Genomic DNA, 12818 nt, shown 5'->3' with positions numbered 1-12818 from the left:
AGCCATATACCCAGATTACACCCCGGCGGTACAGAGGGCGCAGAACTCTTTCGTCCCGATTAAGCTGAAACTCAGGAAGTTGAACCTCAAGTACATGCTGATGTACCCATCTCGGCTTAAGATACTCTACAAAGGACGAGCGGTCTTTCTGGAAACACCGGCAGCGGCCAACATGTGGCTGCAGAACAACAAAGACGACGGCAAAGAGGCGGTCAGATGAAAAGCAATGGTCCCAAAGGATGAATGGCGGGGGCCAGAACACAGTAATGGAAGGTCCCGCTGGTGCAAGATAAGGTTTAAAAAGAGCAACATATCCTGTTTTAAGGCAGATGGGAGGCAAGTATCTATGACGGAGCGAATGAACACACCCTACGATTTGTTGGCGTCAGTCAATTGCTGACGCACCACAGCCCGCACGCCATGACCCAGGAAGCTCCGGCCGCTGCGGGGGCGCTCGAGCGCCAAGGACGTAAGTTGGCTGCTGAGCGCAGTTACCTAGTTTTGGTTTTGTTGAGAGTTTGTTTGGTTTTAGTTTGTCCTGGAACTGTAAACGGTTCGATTCCTACACAAAATATGGTGTGCAATATGGAGTGCTGGTACGTTGATGCATGTGTTTGGAAGGGGGACAAGGCCACCTGGGGCGGGGGTCCGAAAGGGCCACTGGAATGGGATCTGAGATCAAGGGGATCAAAGGGTGGGGGGAAGGGGACCCACACACTGGAATGGCTAATGAGATCAAAATTCTAACATGGAATCTCCGGGGCCTGGGAACATATATGCGCAGGAACTGAGTGAAGCCCTATCTCAATAGTAAATGGGTGTCCATTGCACTGCTCCAGGAGACCCACCTGACGCAACAAACCATGGGCAGTGTTACGGGGCCCCCTACTCCAAGTATGCCCAGGGGCGTACTCATTTGGATAAGTCCAGTGGTCCCATTCAAAGCACTAACTTGGGAGGCGGACCCTGAGGGCCGATACCTGGGGGTGAGGGGATGGATCGAACAAGTTGAAGTCTGCATAATAAACTAGTATTTCCCCAACCACGGGATCCAGATGCGCTGGGGGCCAAACTAGCCCACCATCAAGATAGCTTCTGTACCTGGGGAGAGGACCTTAACTGTGTCAGAGACTGGTCGCTGGACAGATCCAAACCGGCAGCAACCAGAAACGATGCTGTGTCAGGGGCACTAAATGTGTTGGTCGAAGCCTTAGACCTGGCAGACGTGTGGCGAGAGCTCCAGCCAGTGGACAGGGGATACTCTTACTTCTCCCCACACACCCTTCACACTAGAATAGACTACCTATTCGTGCCCAAGCACCACCTGCCACAAATAGACTCAGCACAGTACCTGGGCAGATCAATCTCGGATCACTCGCTGTGGAAAACAAGGGGCGCCAGGCCACCCATACCGATTTGGCGCATGTCATCAGATGCCTTGACTGACCAGGCCTTCACAGAAGGGCTACGAGACAAACTGGAGGAGTACATAGAGGTGAATGTGGGCAGCGTTGAGCGATGGGGTAAAGTCTGGGAAGCAATGGTGGTGGTGGTGGTGGTGAGGGGCGAGGCCATCACAGGAGCGGGAGGTATAATGAAAACACAAAGAGCTGACCTAGAGGAAATGGAGGACGAGATAAAACACAAGGAATCTAACCTGCAGGGGACACGGGAGGAGGAGGGTGCACTGGCGAAGCTGCGAGGGGATTGCCAGGAAGCATGGGTAAGACGAAGTTTGATTACGCGTTGAAACCCGCCAGGGTACACGTTGAGGGAGACGGACCTTGCAGGCTATTGGCATGGCTGTGCAAACGAGAACACCCTAGGCACCAAGTCACAGATCAAGGACGCAGCAGGCATAGTACACAACACACAACAAGAAATAAACGACACATTCAGGGACTTCTACTTCCGACTGTACAGCCACGAACACTCAAGTTGCGCAGTTAGACATACTGGATACGCTGGAGGAAATAGGTCACCCCAAGATAGAACCGGCACAACGTGAAGCCCTGGATGAGGAAATAACAGGGGGGCGATATCACTGAGGCAATAAGATCCCTTGCCTCCAGCAAGACACCTGGCAGTGAGGGACTCCCACCTGAGTTCTACAAAACGTACGAGACAACCATCACGCCGGTATTTCTGGAGGTTTACTGAGAAGCATTCACCAATGGGGAACTGCCAGGGTCCATGAGAGAAATGCTAATTGTCCTGATACCCAAGCCTGGCAAACCAACGTAAGAATGCGACTCATATCGCCCACTAGCAATGCTGAACTATGATGTTAAGATCCTCACTACTATACTAGCCAAGCGCCTGAACAGAATAGGGGGCTTAATACATAGCGATCAGACAGGCTTCATACCGGGGCGCAGCACTGCATTAAACCTACGCAGACTGCAACACATCCTGGAGCAGACAGAGGGATCCCAAAGAGATTATGCTATACTCTCTTTGGACGCTATAAAAGTGTTCGATTCAATTTACTGGGAGTGGCTACTGGCAACCCTACGGGAGTTCGGATTTGGGGACACCTTCATTCGCTGGGTTCGGATCCTATACACGAACCCCAAAGCTAGGGTCAAAACTGGGAGGACGGTTTCGGCGATCTGGGACATAAAGAGGGGGACCAGACAGGGCTGCCCACTATCCCCAATGCTAGATGTCCTGGGCCTCGAGCCAATAGCGATATACCTTAGGAAACAATACTTAGATGCCGGCATTTGGGTTGGGGGGGAGAAGGATACCTACTGTCACTCTACGCAGACTACGTGCTGCTATACATAAGGGATCCACATCTAAATGTCCCAGTCATCCTAGATATATTAGATAACTACGCCAAGGTGTCAGGTATCAGCTTTAGCAGATCTAAATCATGCATATTCCCAATAGCGGGGCTAAGCGGGAGGGACATCAGCACATTACCGGCAGTGGGACTCAACTGGGAGACAGACTTGTTCAAATACCTGGGAATTAACATAAAGCACACGCCAGAACAGATGCATAAACACAACATGGCTGTTAGGAAAGATTTCGTAATTGTAGGTAATTTTCCTTTCATGTGGCAACCCCTAAACTTTTTGCTGTTGTTTTTCACCTTGTTCTCGACTTTGCCAGAGAAGTGCAGCCTTCTGCCGCACTCCTCTGGGCTTTCGCTCCTTTCTTACGGGGAAACTGACATGCCCTTAAGACAGTCAGTACCGGGAAACGCTGTTTTCAGTAGTTTCTTTTATCATGTTGCGGCTTTCGTGCAACATGACACAAGAGGGCACTGTAAGCTAAGTTACAGCTCTCTTGGGTCTCTAGCCTTCTACAGGCCCTATATACTCGTTTAGGATTGTAACTGATCGGTGCAAGTGATTCACGGACGGGAATGGTGGCAGCGATCGTTTCTTGTGTTTTGAGCTCCTTTTGGCGTTCTAAGAGCATTTCTCACGCTTAACCCAAAATGGTGGCCTGGCTCCCAAACTGGCCAGACCACGAGGCTCCTTTGTCCTGTCCGCTGACCGTCTTGCTCCCTTCACCTTCCCCAGGTCGAGCCGACCCGGGGCCTTCCTTATTTGGGCATGTACTTTCCCGCGAAACACGGATGCTTTCGCGGGCTTCTACACGTCGTATGTGTGCCTTCAGGATGTGGGCTGGGATGTCTGGTCCCAATACACATCCTGGGTGCCAGAGAGTCTAGGGTGGTGTGAATTCCTGGGACCACCGTGGTCCCTGATTGGTCCACGAATGGTGTGAGTGTTGATGAGTGGATCTCCCATTGGGTCCCCTCCGTTTTGGCGCGAAGGGAACCGTGGATAAGAGGGGGCTGGAAACACCACTACCATGTCGATCTCTTGAGTTCTCACGAACAAAGGAATACAGGAGCCAAGTATCCTGCAACCAAGAGGCTGAACCAAGGAATCGCTGGTGACCCGCTGAAGGACTGCGCCTCTGCACTGCTGTCGCCTTGTGAAACCCTTTTCACCTTTGATCGAACCAGAAGGCCTGTACTGGTACTTCGACCCTTGGAATAGCGGGGACAGCTATTCTCGGCATCTTCACCATCTCCTGCTAGTAAGCCTTCGGAAGCGTCTCTGGGCCATCCAGCAGACTGACCAGCTTACACCGGAGTCTTGCTCTGTAACCGCCGCCAGGTTGTGTAGTATTTCGAGTCCTTGTCACTCTCACACGCTTCGTACACTGGGCGTTCCCAGGTCTGAAGTGAGTAGTGTACATTTGGCTCAGATACACACGGCCGCTCCGTTGCCCTGCTGTGGTAACAAACTGTGCGGGTTTCTTCGATTGGGACGTCTTTTACTCCACTCTGCTGCTGCAGACTCAACACGACGACGAGACGCTCCCTGCTCTTCTGAACCTGCCAGCTGCTGAAACTGAAGCGGAGAAGCCTGGGTCTGCTTGCATCGGGGACCGGTGAGTAGCATAGCTAGGAACTAGTCGCCCTCCTGCAGGAGCCCATAGCTTTTCCCCACCGTGTCAAAACAGCACCCTTTTCCGTACTCGCGCTCTGCTTCTGCCCACAGTGGAGGCTGCGCTTGAGTCGCGGAACTTGTTCTTCTTCATTTGTGCACTAAACTGAACTGCCTGATTTCCCTCGAAGAGACTCCCCTTTTGCCCGTTGGCACCAGCGTGTGCAGGTACTTTTGAGCACAAAGCTCCACTCTTCGCAGGGCTCGGACTTCCTTTTAGTTGGTGCCTCTGAAGGCGGACTGGGTCTAAGCATTATTTCGCACTGCCGGTTTTCCTTCCCTTTTAGGTGGACTACACATTTCGTGCATCTAACGCTTGAGACTTGTTGTATTTGTATATATATTGTATTGGTATGGTATGTGTTGGTTTACTAGAGTTGTATTGTGATTTTCTCGCTACGGTCATTGTTTTAAAGGCCTTGGAATAAATGTGTATATATTTTTAATATAACACCTGTTTGGAGTAGTTTGTAAGTGTACTTGCTTTGTGTGCTCATTGCGGGCTTTCAGTCACCCCTCACCCCTCTTGAGACCTAGTCTTGACCGCCGCGATCGCTACCTTGATTGGTCTGGCTCGTCCAGAAGTTACCCTGTTCCAAGTAATTAGGTTGGCCTTCTGAACTTCTGCGCCACCAGGACAAAGTTCAGAAATCCGTCTTAACAATGGCAAGGGGGCGCAGGGCCTGGGGAAGTCCATAAAGTTCTGGTCTAAGCTGCCACTTTCTCTTCTAGGCAGGGGGGCCACCACTAAAATGATCATCCTGCCGAGATTTCTGTATTTCTTTAACAATGTGCATCACTACATCAAAGCACCTTTCTTCTGCACCCTGGAGACACTGATCCGGGAATTCCTGTGGGGCAGCGCCCGCCACAAACTTTCACTGACAACACTACACCTACCGTACGACAAGAGGGGCGGGAAACTGCCAAACCTGGAGAGGTATTATCTAGCAGCTCAACTCAGCCATGTGGTCAAATGGCTGGCAGACGACCACCTCAGAAACAGGCCTGATACAACACCTAGTGGCCCCCATTAAACTGAAAGAAATACTGTGGGTAACGCACAGAGACACAGAACACACCCCAATGGTGGTAACGCTAGGAAGGAAAATATGGAGGAGCACACAAGCCCTTCTGGAACTTGAGCGCCCTTACTCCCCAGAAGTGCCAATAGCAGCAGACATATGCCGAGACAGCACAGACATGGCGGCGTTGAGAAGATGGGAAGGGAAAGGGATATACGCGTGGGGCAATGTATATGAAGGGGGGGCCTTCAGGGAGTTCAACTCAATGCAAGAGAGAGGGGATCTTGAGGGGGCAGTTCCTCTGGTACCAACATATCCGCAAGTTGGCTAAAGGCAGACGGGAAGGCTGGCCGGAGGAGCCGCAAGCGGAACCATTGCTCATGCTGATGTATAATCTGTGCAACAGTTGGTGGCCGGTTTCAAGATTGTACGACATGCTAATAGACGCACCCAACCCCAAAAGCACGTCACTAAAAGAGAATTGTGAGGCAGACCTGGGCACTGTGATAACCGAAAAAGAATGGCAAAGGATACTGGGTTACCCCAAAACAGAGTCAAGGAACCATTGCTTTAAACTGATACAACTGAACATGCGATACCCCACCTACATGACTCCGCACAGGGTAGCCACATTCAATAAGAACGCTAACTCACAATGTTCATGGTGTGGAGGAGAGGGTGCCGACATGATACACATGTTCTTGGGGTGCGGGCAGGTGCGAGATGTCTGGGCGCGCATAGAACAAGCTTGCAGAGCAGCTGGTGTCGTAAGGTTTGAATAGTCGCCGAAGGAGTGCCTGCTCGGTGCCTACCCCAGAATAAGCAAATACAAACACATGCTCAGATTCATGGACCTAGCGTGCGTTTTAGCCAAAAGAACCATTGCCATGTCTTGGAAAAAGGCTGGGGGACCACAATATGGTATATGGCACAGGGAATTCCAGAGGTGGAAACCAAAGTGTGGCTGGAAGGGGTCAATAGATTGGAGCAGGACGGCAATAACAAATGGGCCGCATGAAAGGCACTGGTGTGGGACATGTTCCACCCGTCAGACGATAAACCACCCTGAGTGGGCCTGGCCTTGTGGAACACGCTTATCTCATGCCTGCACAACCGCCCATCCACATCCAACTGACAATGGCCGATAGGGACATCAGGAAAGGAGGGGTAAGAACTACATCCCATGCACCAGGATGCCTATCCCACTGAACTATGCAATTCACCACAAGAACTGTGTAGGAAACTGTTTTCTTTTTTTTCTTTGTTTGAAGGTTATTAAAACTTGGCATAAATGTATGACCTGAATTGTAAAAATGACACGTTGAAATGCATTGCTGTAACTAATTAAATGCTAATAAAAACCCTTTAAAATAAATAAAGCAGAATTGCCATAACTGGGTGGTTCATAAAAAGAAGAAACAGTGAATTGGCGAAATATGTTTTCTATAATTGCCAAAAATTTCAAAACATAGCTTTGGCAATTGCCTATTTAATGAACCCAATGAAAGCGGTGGTTTGGGTATAGTACATCCAGGAAAATGTTGGTTTGAAGGCGAGAGGAGGTTCTTGTGATTAAAAAGACACGTGTAGAAAAAGTTCAGCCATTCTTTCCCCTAGGAACTCTTAAAAATAACCTTTTTGACTTAAAAAAGGTGCCCTGCCTTTTTAGTTTTACTGTACCAGTTTGACTACTCCCTTTTACCAACAACATTCACCTTTATTCACAGTCAGTCCTTGACTATGCCACTCTTGGCTCAGGCTTGTCCGTCAGAGAATTGACATTCTGAAGTTGGAACTGGTGTGCAAAGTATAGAGACACCAAGGTGAATAAGCCACCAAACCTCCAGGATTAACGGGCATACACTTGATCCCCTTATGCATTCTACATCACACTGTTTACCAAGTTAAAATTCTCCAAAACGTCCTGGAAACACCACCCAATTACCACAAGATGTGGGACATAGCTGCCTCCTCCCTTTTGCAGAACCAAGGTCCACCCTCAACAAACCGATACCCACCTTTGCTATCACAAAACGTTCCCCCTCTGAAGCATACTTCCCTCCCTGTGTTCATATTACCCATTGCACACTTAAACATCCTTGTATCTTCCCTTTGTTCATTTTCTTTCTTCCAGCAGACCAAAGGTCTGGATACCCATGGTGGGGACACAGTACACCACTCCATGGACAAGCCTAGGCACTCCAATAGCACTACAGGGGTGATTTGGCAAAGTATAAAAGCATTATAACATATCAACCGATGGGAAAAATAAAAACGAAATCATAAGGAAGAGGAGGGCTTCTTGGGTGTGAGGCCCAGATCAGAGTATTGACCGCTTAACAAAAATGTGCAGTTCTTCTCTTTGCAAAAGCCTTACTGCTCTTGCTTAACACCCAAATAGAGAGTTCACACATTTTATCTGTAGGGCAAATACATGGGCTTTCGAGCTGGCGTGTCAATTAACGTTAGTGCAATGGCCATGATGATTCTAGCAAAGAGGGTAATACTTCTAAAATTACATCCCACTTTAAGTCGCTTTCAATTACTTCTGCGCAGCTTTGGATCATGTCAACTTCATTACGTTGTGGGGAAATCTAAAGAGCGGGGGCATACAGGTTGATACGGATACAAGTGTTCAAATCAGACGGCAGAGTATGGGATCTATTCTGTAGAGATCTCAACATTGCAGGCACTTAACCAGAGATCTGTGTTGGTTTCAACATTGTTCAATCTGTATTTGCAGGTCCTACCAAAAGGTCATGGCTAAGGTTGGATGCTTCATGGCACAATAAGAGGGTGTTCACATTAATTAGTTGGCATACCCGTACAACAAAGGATGATTAACACAATCGAAATAGGTCCTTAAAAAAAGAATCTCAAGCTCCTTTCCATCCTTTGTTGTCCATAATAATAGACATTTCCAAAACAAAAAAATCCACATTTAAATGTTACCTGAACAATAAATCAATAGATACAAAAATAGTGTTTCAGAACCTAGGGATCGCGGAAGAAGCAACAACTAAACTCACTCAGTTAAATGATGAGATCATATATGATGAATGAGAAGGGAAAGGGGGTGTTCTTTATTACCAATGTTGAAAAGGGTGAAGGCTAAAATAATGCCAGTAATTCTATGAGGGGGCAAGGGTTGAGTTCTTCATAACCTGAGAAGATTAAGCAAGCTGGAAGCCAAGTTGTAGAGAAGGTTGCTGAATTTTACCTCAATCGACACCAATAGAATTGATAAATCTAGAATAATGGAAAAGTAGGGAACAACGCTGGAACTTAAAATATTAAATGTGAAAGAACATAATATTCTTACTTTAATTGACAAGTAACCATTCTCTCCTCCTGCTTCTACCCTAGAAGAGCCTGGTTAGCTTGAAACCAATAGCTACCATGAGCTGCTGTTGGCTCTCCAGGACAACTGCTGCCTTACAAACATGCAGATGTGACATTAACTTTGAGTGTTAAGAATTAGGACACATCTAGGCCAAATTTAAACATAATGGATCATACATAATAGCTAAAAACAAACCGCGGTGTGTACTCGCTCCTGGTTCCCCAGCGGTAGCTCCTGCTTACTGGCTGAGGCCTGACACCCAGGAGGCGGTTTATCTCCTGCTTCATCGAACCTTAATTTCTAGCCCCGTTGTACCAATCACTACTGTAATGGTTTATAGCGCAGAGGCTTGTCCAACGTGCAGTGCATTGTGCACCCACCTGGGAGGGAGGGAATAAGAGGTTGGAGATAGTAGGTGCAGTTACGTCCCAAAAAAATAAGGGGAAAGATGAAATGAGAATGTTGGGGTGGCTTGATTGTAGGGTCCAGCTTCCCTGGACAATTGGTTGTGAGATAAGAAAATAAAAATATTTGAATGTGAATGTAATTAATGAGAATGTGTACATACTTTTTTTTCAAATAGCAATATATAAAATTGATAGCAAATAGTGTTTGGCTGTGCAATGGACTTGAGATATGCTCAGGAGAGTCCTTGAAGTATGACTTTTACCAAGCTTTACCTTAAATATTCCCACGCAGGGAAAAAAAAAAAAAAACATTCTGCCAAGCATAGTTAAGAGTGGCCCAGTCAAGATTAGATTGCTTGCAAGGTGAATGTAGGTATATAACACCAGCAAGGAAAGGGTTGATATTTGCCAGATGACTGAAATTCCAGTACATGATGAAAGGATGCCATTCTTTGGCACAAGGCATTCTAATGATTACATTGAGCCAGAAATCAAGTAACTGTCCAGTTAGTAGATTAAACCAAAGAATCACAGAACCAATGCTCTGGTTGCTAAGAACAGAATTTGTGTCTTTAGCTTAGGTTGATCAGGGTTTGAGACAACATATGGGTTTAAGTATTAGCCTGGGTCTGTACAAAGAACAGCAGAGCGAACCAATTCTTTTTGAGTGTTGCAGCTTATATGGGTGGAGAATGTGCTACCTTTCACGTTAGAGTTTCCAGAGAGATCCAGCAACAAGGGACAACTGCTGTGGGTTTGTAGACGGGATACCCTGAATATGATGCAATGACAGTGGCCCACTGACACCAGCAAATCATACTGCTGCAGTCCCAGAGTAAGGGAAATTATGCCTGCAGAAAAAAACCTATGAGCTACCCTGCACACGACAGCAGAAGTTAGGCCACTAATTTGGACCCCACATGAAGTGAGAGAAAAGTGTTCTAAGGAACATCATGATGTAGCCACTTATTTGCCCTCTGATATAAATTACGAACAACCTCCAAGAATTGTTTGCTGCAGAAATTGGTTTTATTATTTATAACATGGCCCAATTATCCACATAGTCCTACTGGTTTATAAAATGTTTCCAGGCAGCAATGAAAAATGGATCCACAACCACACATTACAACTCACTACAATGAATTACTACCCAAAAGAGTCTGAATACTATACAAGGGGTGTTTTGGGTAAAATATATAGCAAATATTGCATTTGAAAACATATTTGCTTAGTAACATTGGTTACACATATTGTAGTTGAAACTGGCCCATTCTAGGGGAACAAAAGGTGGTCCATTCTGTCAACAACAAAAAAAAGGGTCCATCCAAGAATTATGGGCTGGCACTTCGGGTATTGCCCTATAGACCAGTCCATGCCCGATTATACATTTGGAAAGTTGGGGGATGGTGCAACTTAGACCTGATAACTACTTTGTAGTCGTCACAAAACTCTGGTTGGGTGGTTGCTTGCTGTAAGAAAAAATACTGGAGACCTAGCTTTCGGAATGACAATAATTAAACGGCAGTACAGCACTAATCGGAATGTAAAAATGTAGTACGTTTTTAAAGTTAGCCTTACTGTATTTTGCGCCATATACCTTACCTTTAAAACAAATCAAGTAAATTGAATAAGATATGACATATCCTGAGTAAAGAGTCGCACTAAAAGAATAAACCGTATGATAAAAAAAAAAATAAAGAATGTGGCTATTCACGAAGATAAATTCTATTAGAAGAAAAAAAAAAGGAGAAAAGCGAAAGCAAGGAGTTAAATACATAAGTGTGGTTTGACCGGTAAAGTGCGGTATACCAACCTACGAAAGAATTTGCTTTAATCCGCCTCTCGTCTCTACATTCCAACAACGCTGGAAGGAAAGTTTGCAAACAAAGCTCTGAAACGTTTCCCAGAGTAGCAAGGGAGTGGCAAACGGTACGCAAACAGTAATGCCAACATTCTGGTTCCTACAGCAACCACTCAACATAGCACGGGCTCCCATTATTGTAATTAAACGTACCAGTGATATTTTAAATGGTAGATAGGCCCCCAGACCGTGTTGTATAGCTGTTTTAAAGTATGGTTTACCGTGGGCACTAAAATTAAGAGCTCCTTTTATTTAACAAAAAAAAACCATTAAGTTGCTAAAAGATAATGTTGATCAAATGACGCATAGGTTAAACACTAGTGCCTCGCACAATGGGCACGATTTTTTGTTACAAGCACTGGCATCTGTTTGAAACGCTAAGCAAACAACAGATGGAGTAAAGCGTACACGGGGAGCTGGATCACCCGCGGGCGCTTAGGTCGAAATGTTATCATTGATCTGAATAAAGTTTACCTCGTGTGCTAAAGCAACCCGTGGGCACAGCCGTTTAAATCAAGGGTCAAGAGTTTCTCATAAAGGTTAATTCACGAACCAAATTACACTCTGGCTGTAGGACTGTGATACTCAACTTCATGAAGCAGTCCAATATCTCGAAAGGATAACTCGGGGGCAACGTGCTCGCCTTCGAAGCAAGACGACAAGCAGCAACATAGGTTCGATCCCCGGGTCCGCGCTTAGAACCCTCTGGGTATTAGCGCGTTATTTCAATATAAAGTGGTCACCAACGTTTTATGGCTTTAACTACTAGGTGTGCTAGTGGAGGACAGGGCGGGGAGTTATGCGAGAGGGTCAGGGAGAGAAACACCTCGGAACATGCGGTGATAGGAGGCACAGATCAGTTCGGCGAGGGGCTTCTATGATGAAGACTCCTCGAAACCGTTGCCTCGCCTACAGGGAGCAGCGGTGCATTTGTGCTAGAAAACACTCGGTGTCACTGCACTTTGTGCGCCAATTATCAAAATGGTGACGCGGTCATCACTGGTTTTGTGAATAAAGTCTAAAGTGCACATAAGTGAAGTCAGCCCCCATCCTTACTAGCATGAAAGAGCTAGCTGTTCGTGTTCCCTCCCCGGTACTGGACTGTCAGAACTCCTTTCAGTTATTCCTTATCCCGGACAATGTTACCCAGTAGTATCGCAACCACGCCCTAGCCCCTCTATTATTGACATATCTCACCCGATGTTTTCCACAAACCAGGTGCACGGCAGGTCTAAACCAATCTGACAACATAAGAAGAAGCCAGCACTCACCATTGTGTTGACGATCGCTCCCACAACTAGATATCTTCAATCGACGAGGACAGTGACAGGGAACCTGGACAGCTCTGCTATGCGCATGCGGACAGCAGCTCCAAGCAAGCCAATGAGGACCTTTCTTTTACTGTGGGCGGAATGAAGCCCAACAGTGAAAGGAAGCAATGCAAGGACACAGACATTGAGCGAAAGCAATCTATGTAAGCAAAGCGGCCATATGTGAATGACAAACGATGTCGAAATTGCAATAGAAGTGAAGGAGTAAAATATATATGGTCCCTTTCAACCGTAATAGACAAACACGTTTTATTTCGGTTGAACGCCAAGAAAAACCGGACTGCAGATATTTGAATTTGTACATTTACAATCATATAAGTTAATAAAAGAGCCGCACGTAAACGTGTGTTTTTTGAAAAAACAGAAGATAAGAGTG

The 12818-nt window shown here is 46.5% G+C and overlaps 1 protein-coding gene across 1 annotated transcript in view; it reads right to left on the bottom strand.

Annotated features, from left to right (window-relative positions):
• The window catches only part of DYNLRB1 (dynein light chain roadblock-type 1), a 107344-nt gene extending 94806 nt beyond the window's left edge, over positions 1-12538 (bottom strand). Inside the window, exon 1 of the mRNA XM_069652268.1 lies at positions 12383-12538. Within this exon, the coding sequence (XP_069508369.1) occupies positions 12383-12385 (3 nt within the window). The 5' untranslated portion in view covers positions 12386-12538. The remainder of the gene's footprint in view (positions 1-12382) is intronic.
• Positions 12539-12818: the final 280 nt, after the last annotated feature.

This window comes from Ambystoma mexicanum, chromosome 3p (genome assembly GCF_040938575.1).
Source record: "Ambystoma mexicanum isolate Mex_15411 chromosome 3p, UKY_AmexF1_1, whole genome shotgun sequence".
Classification (NCBI taxonomy): Eukaryota; Metazoa; Chordata; class Amphibia; order Caudata; family Ambystomatidae; genus Ambystoma; species Ambystoma mexicanum.
The sequence above is the reverse complement of the archived record's forward strand: the minus strand, read 5'-3'. Positions and strand labels throughout refer to the sequence as shown.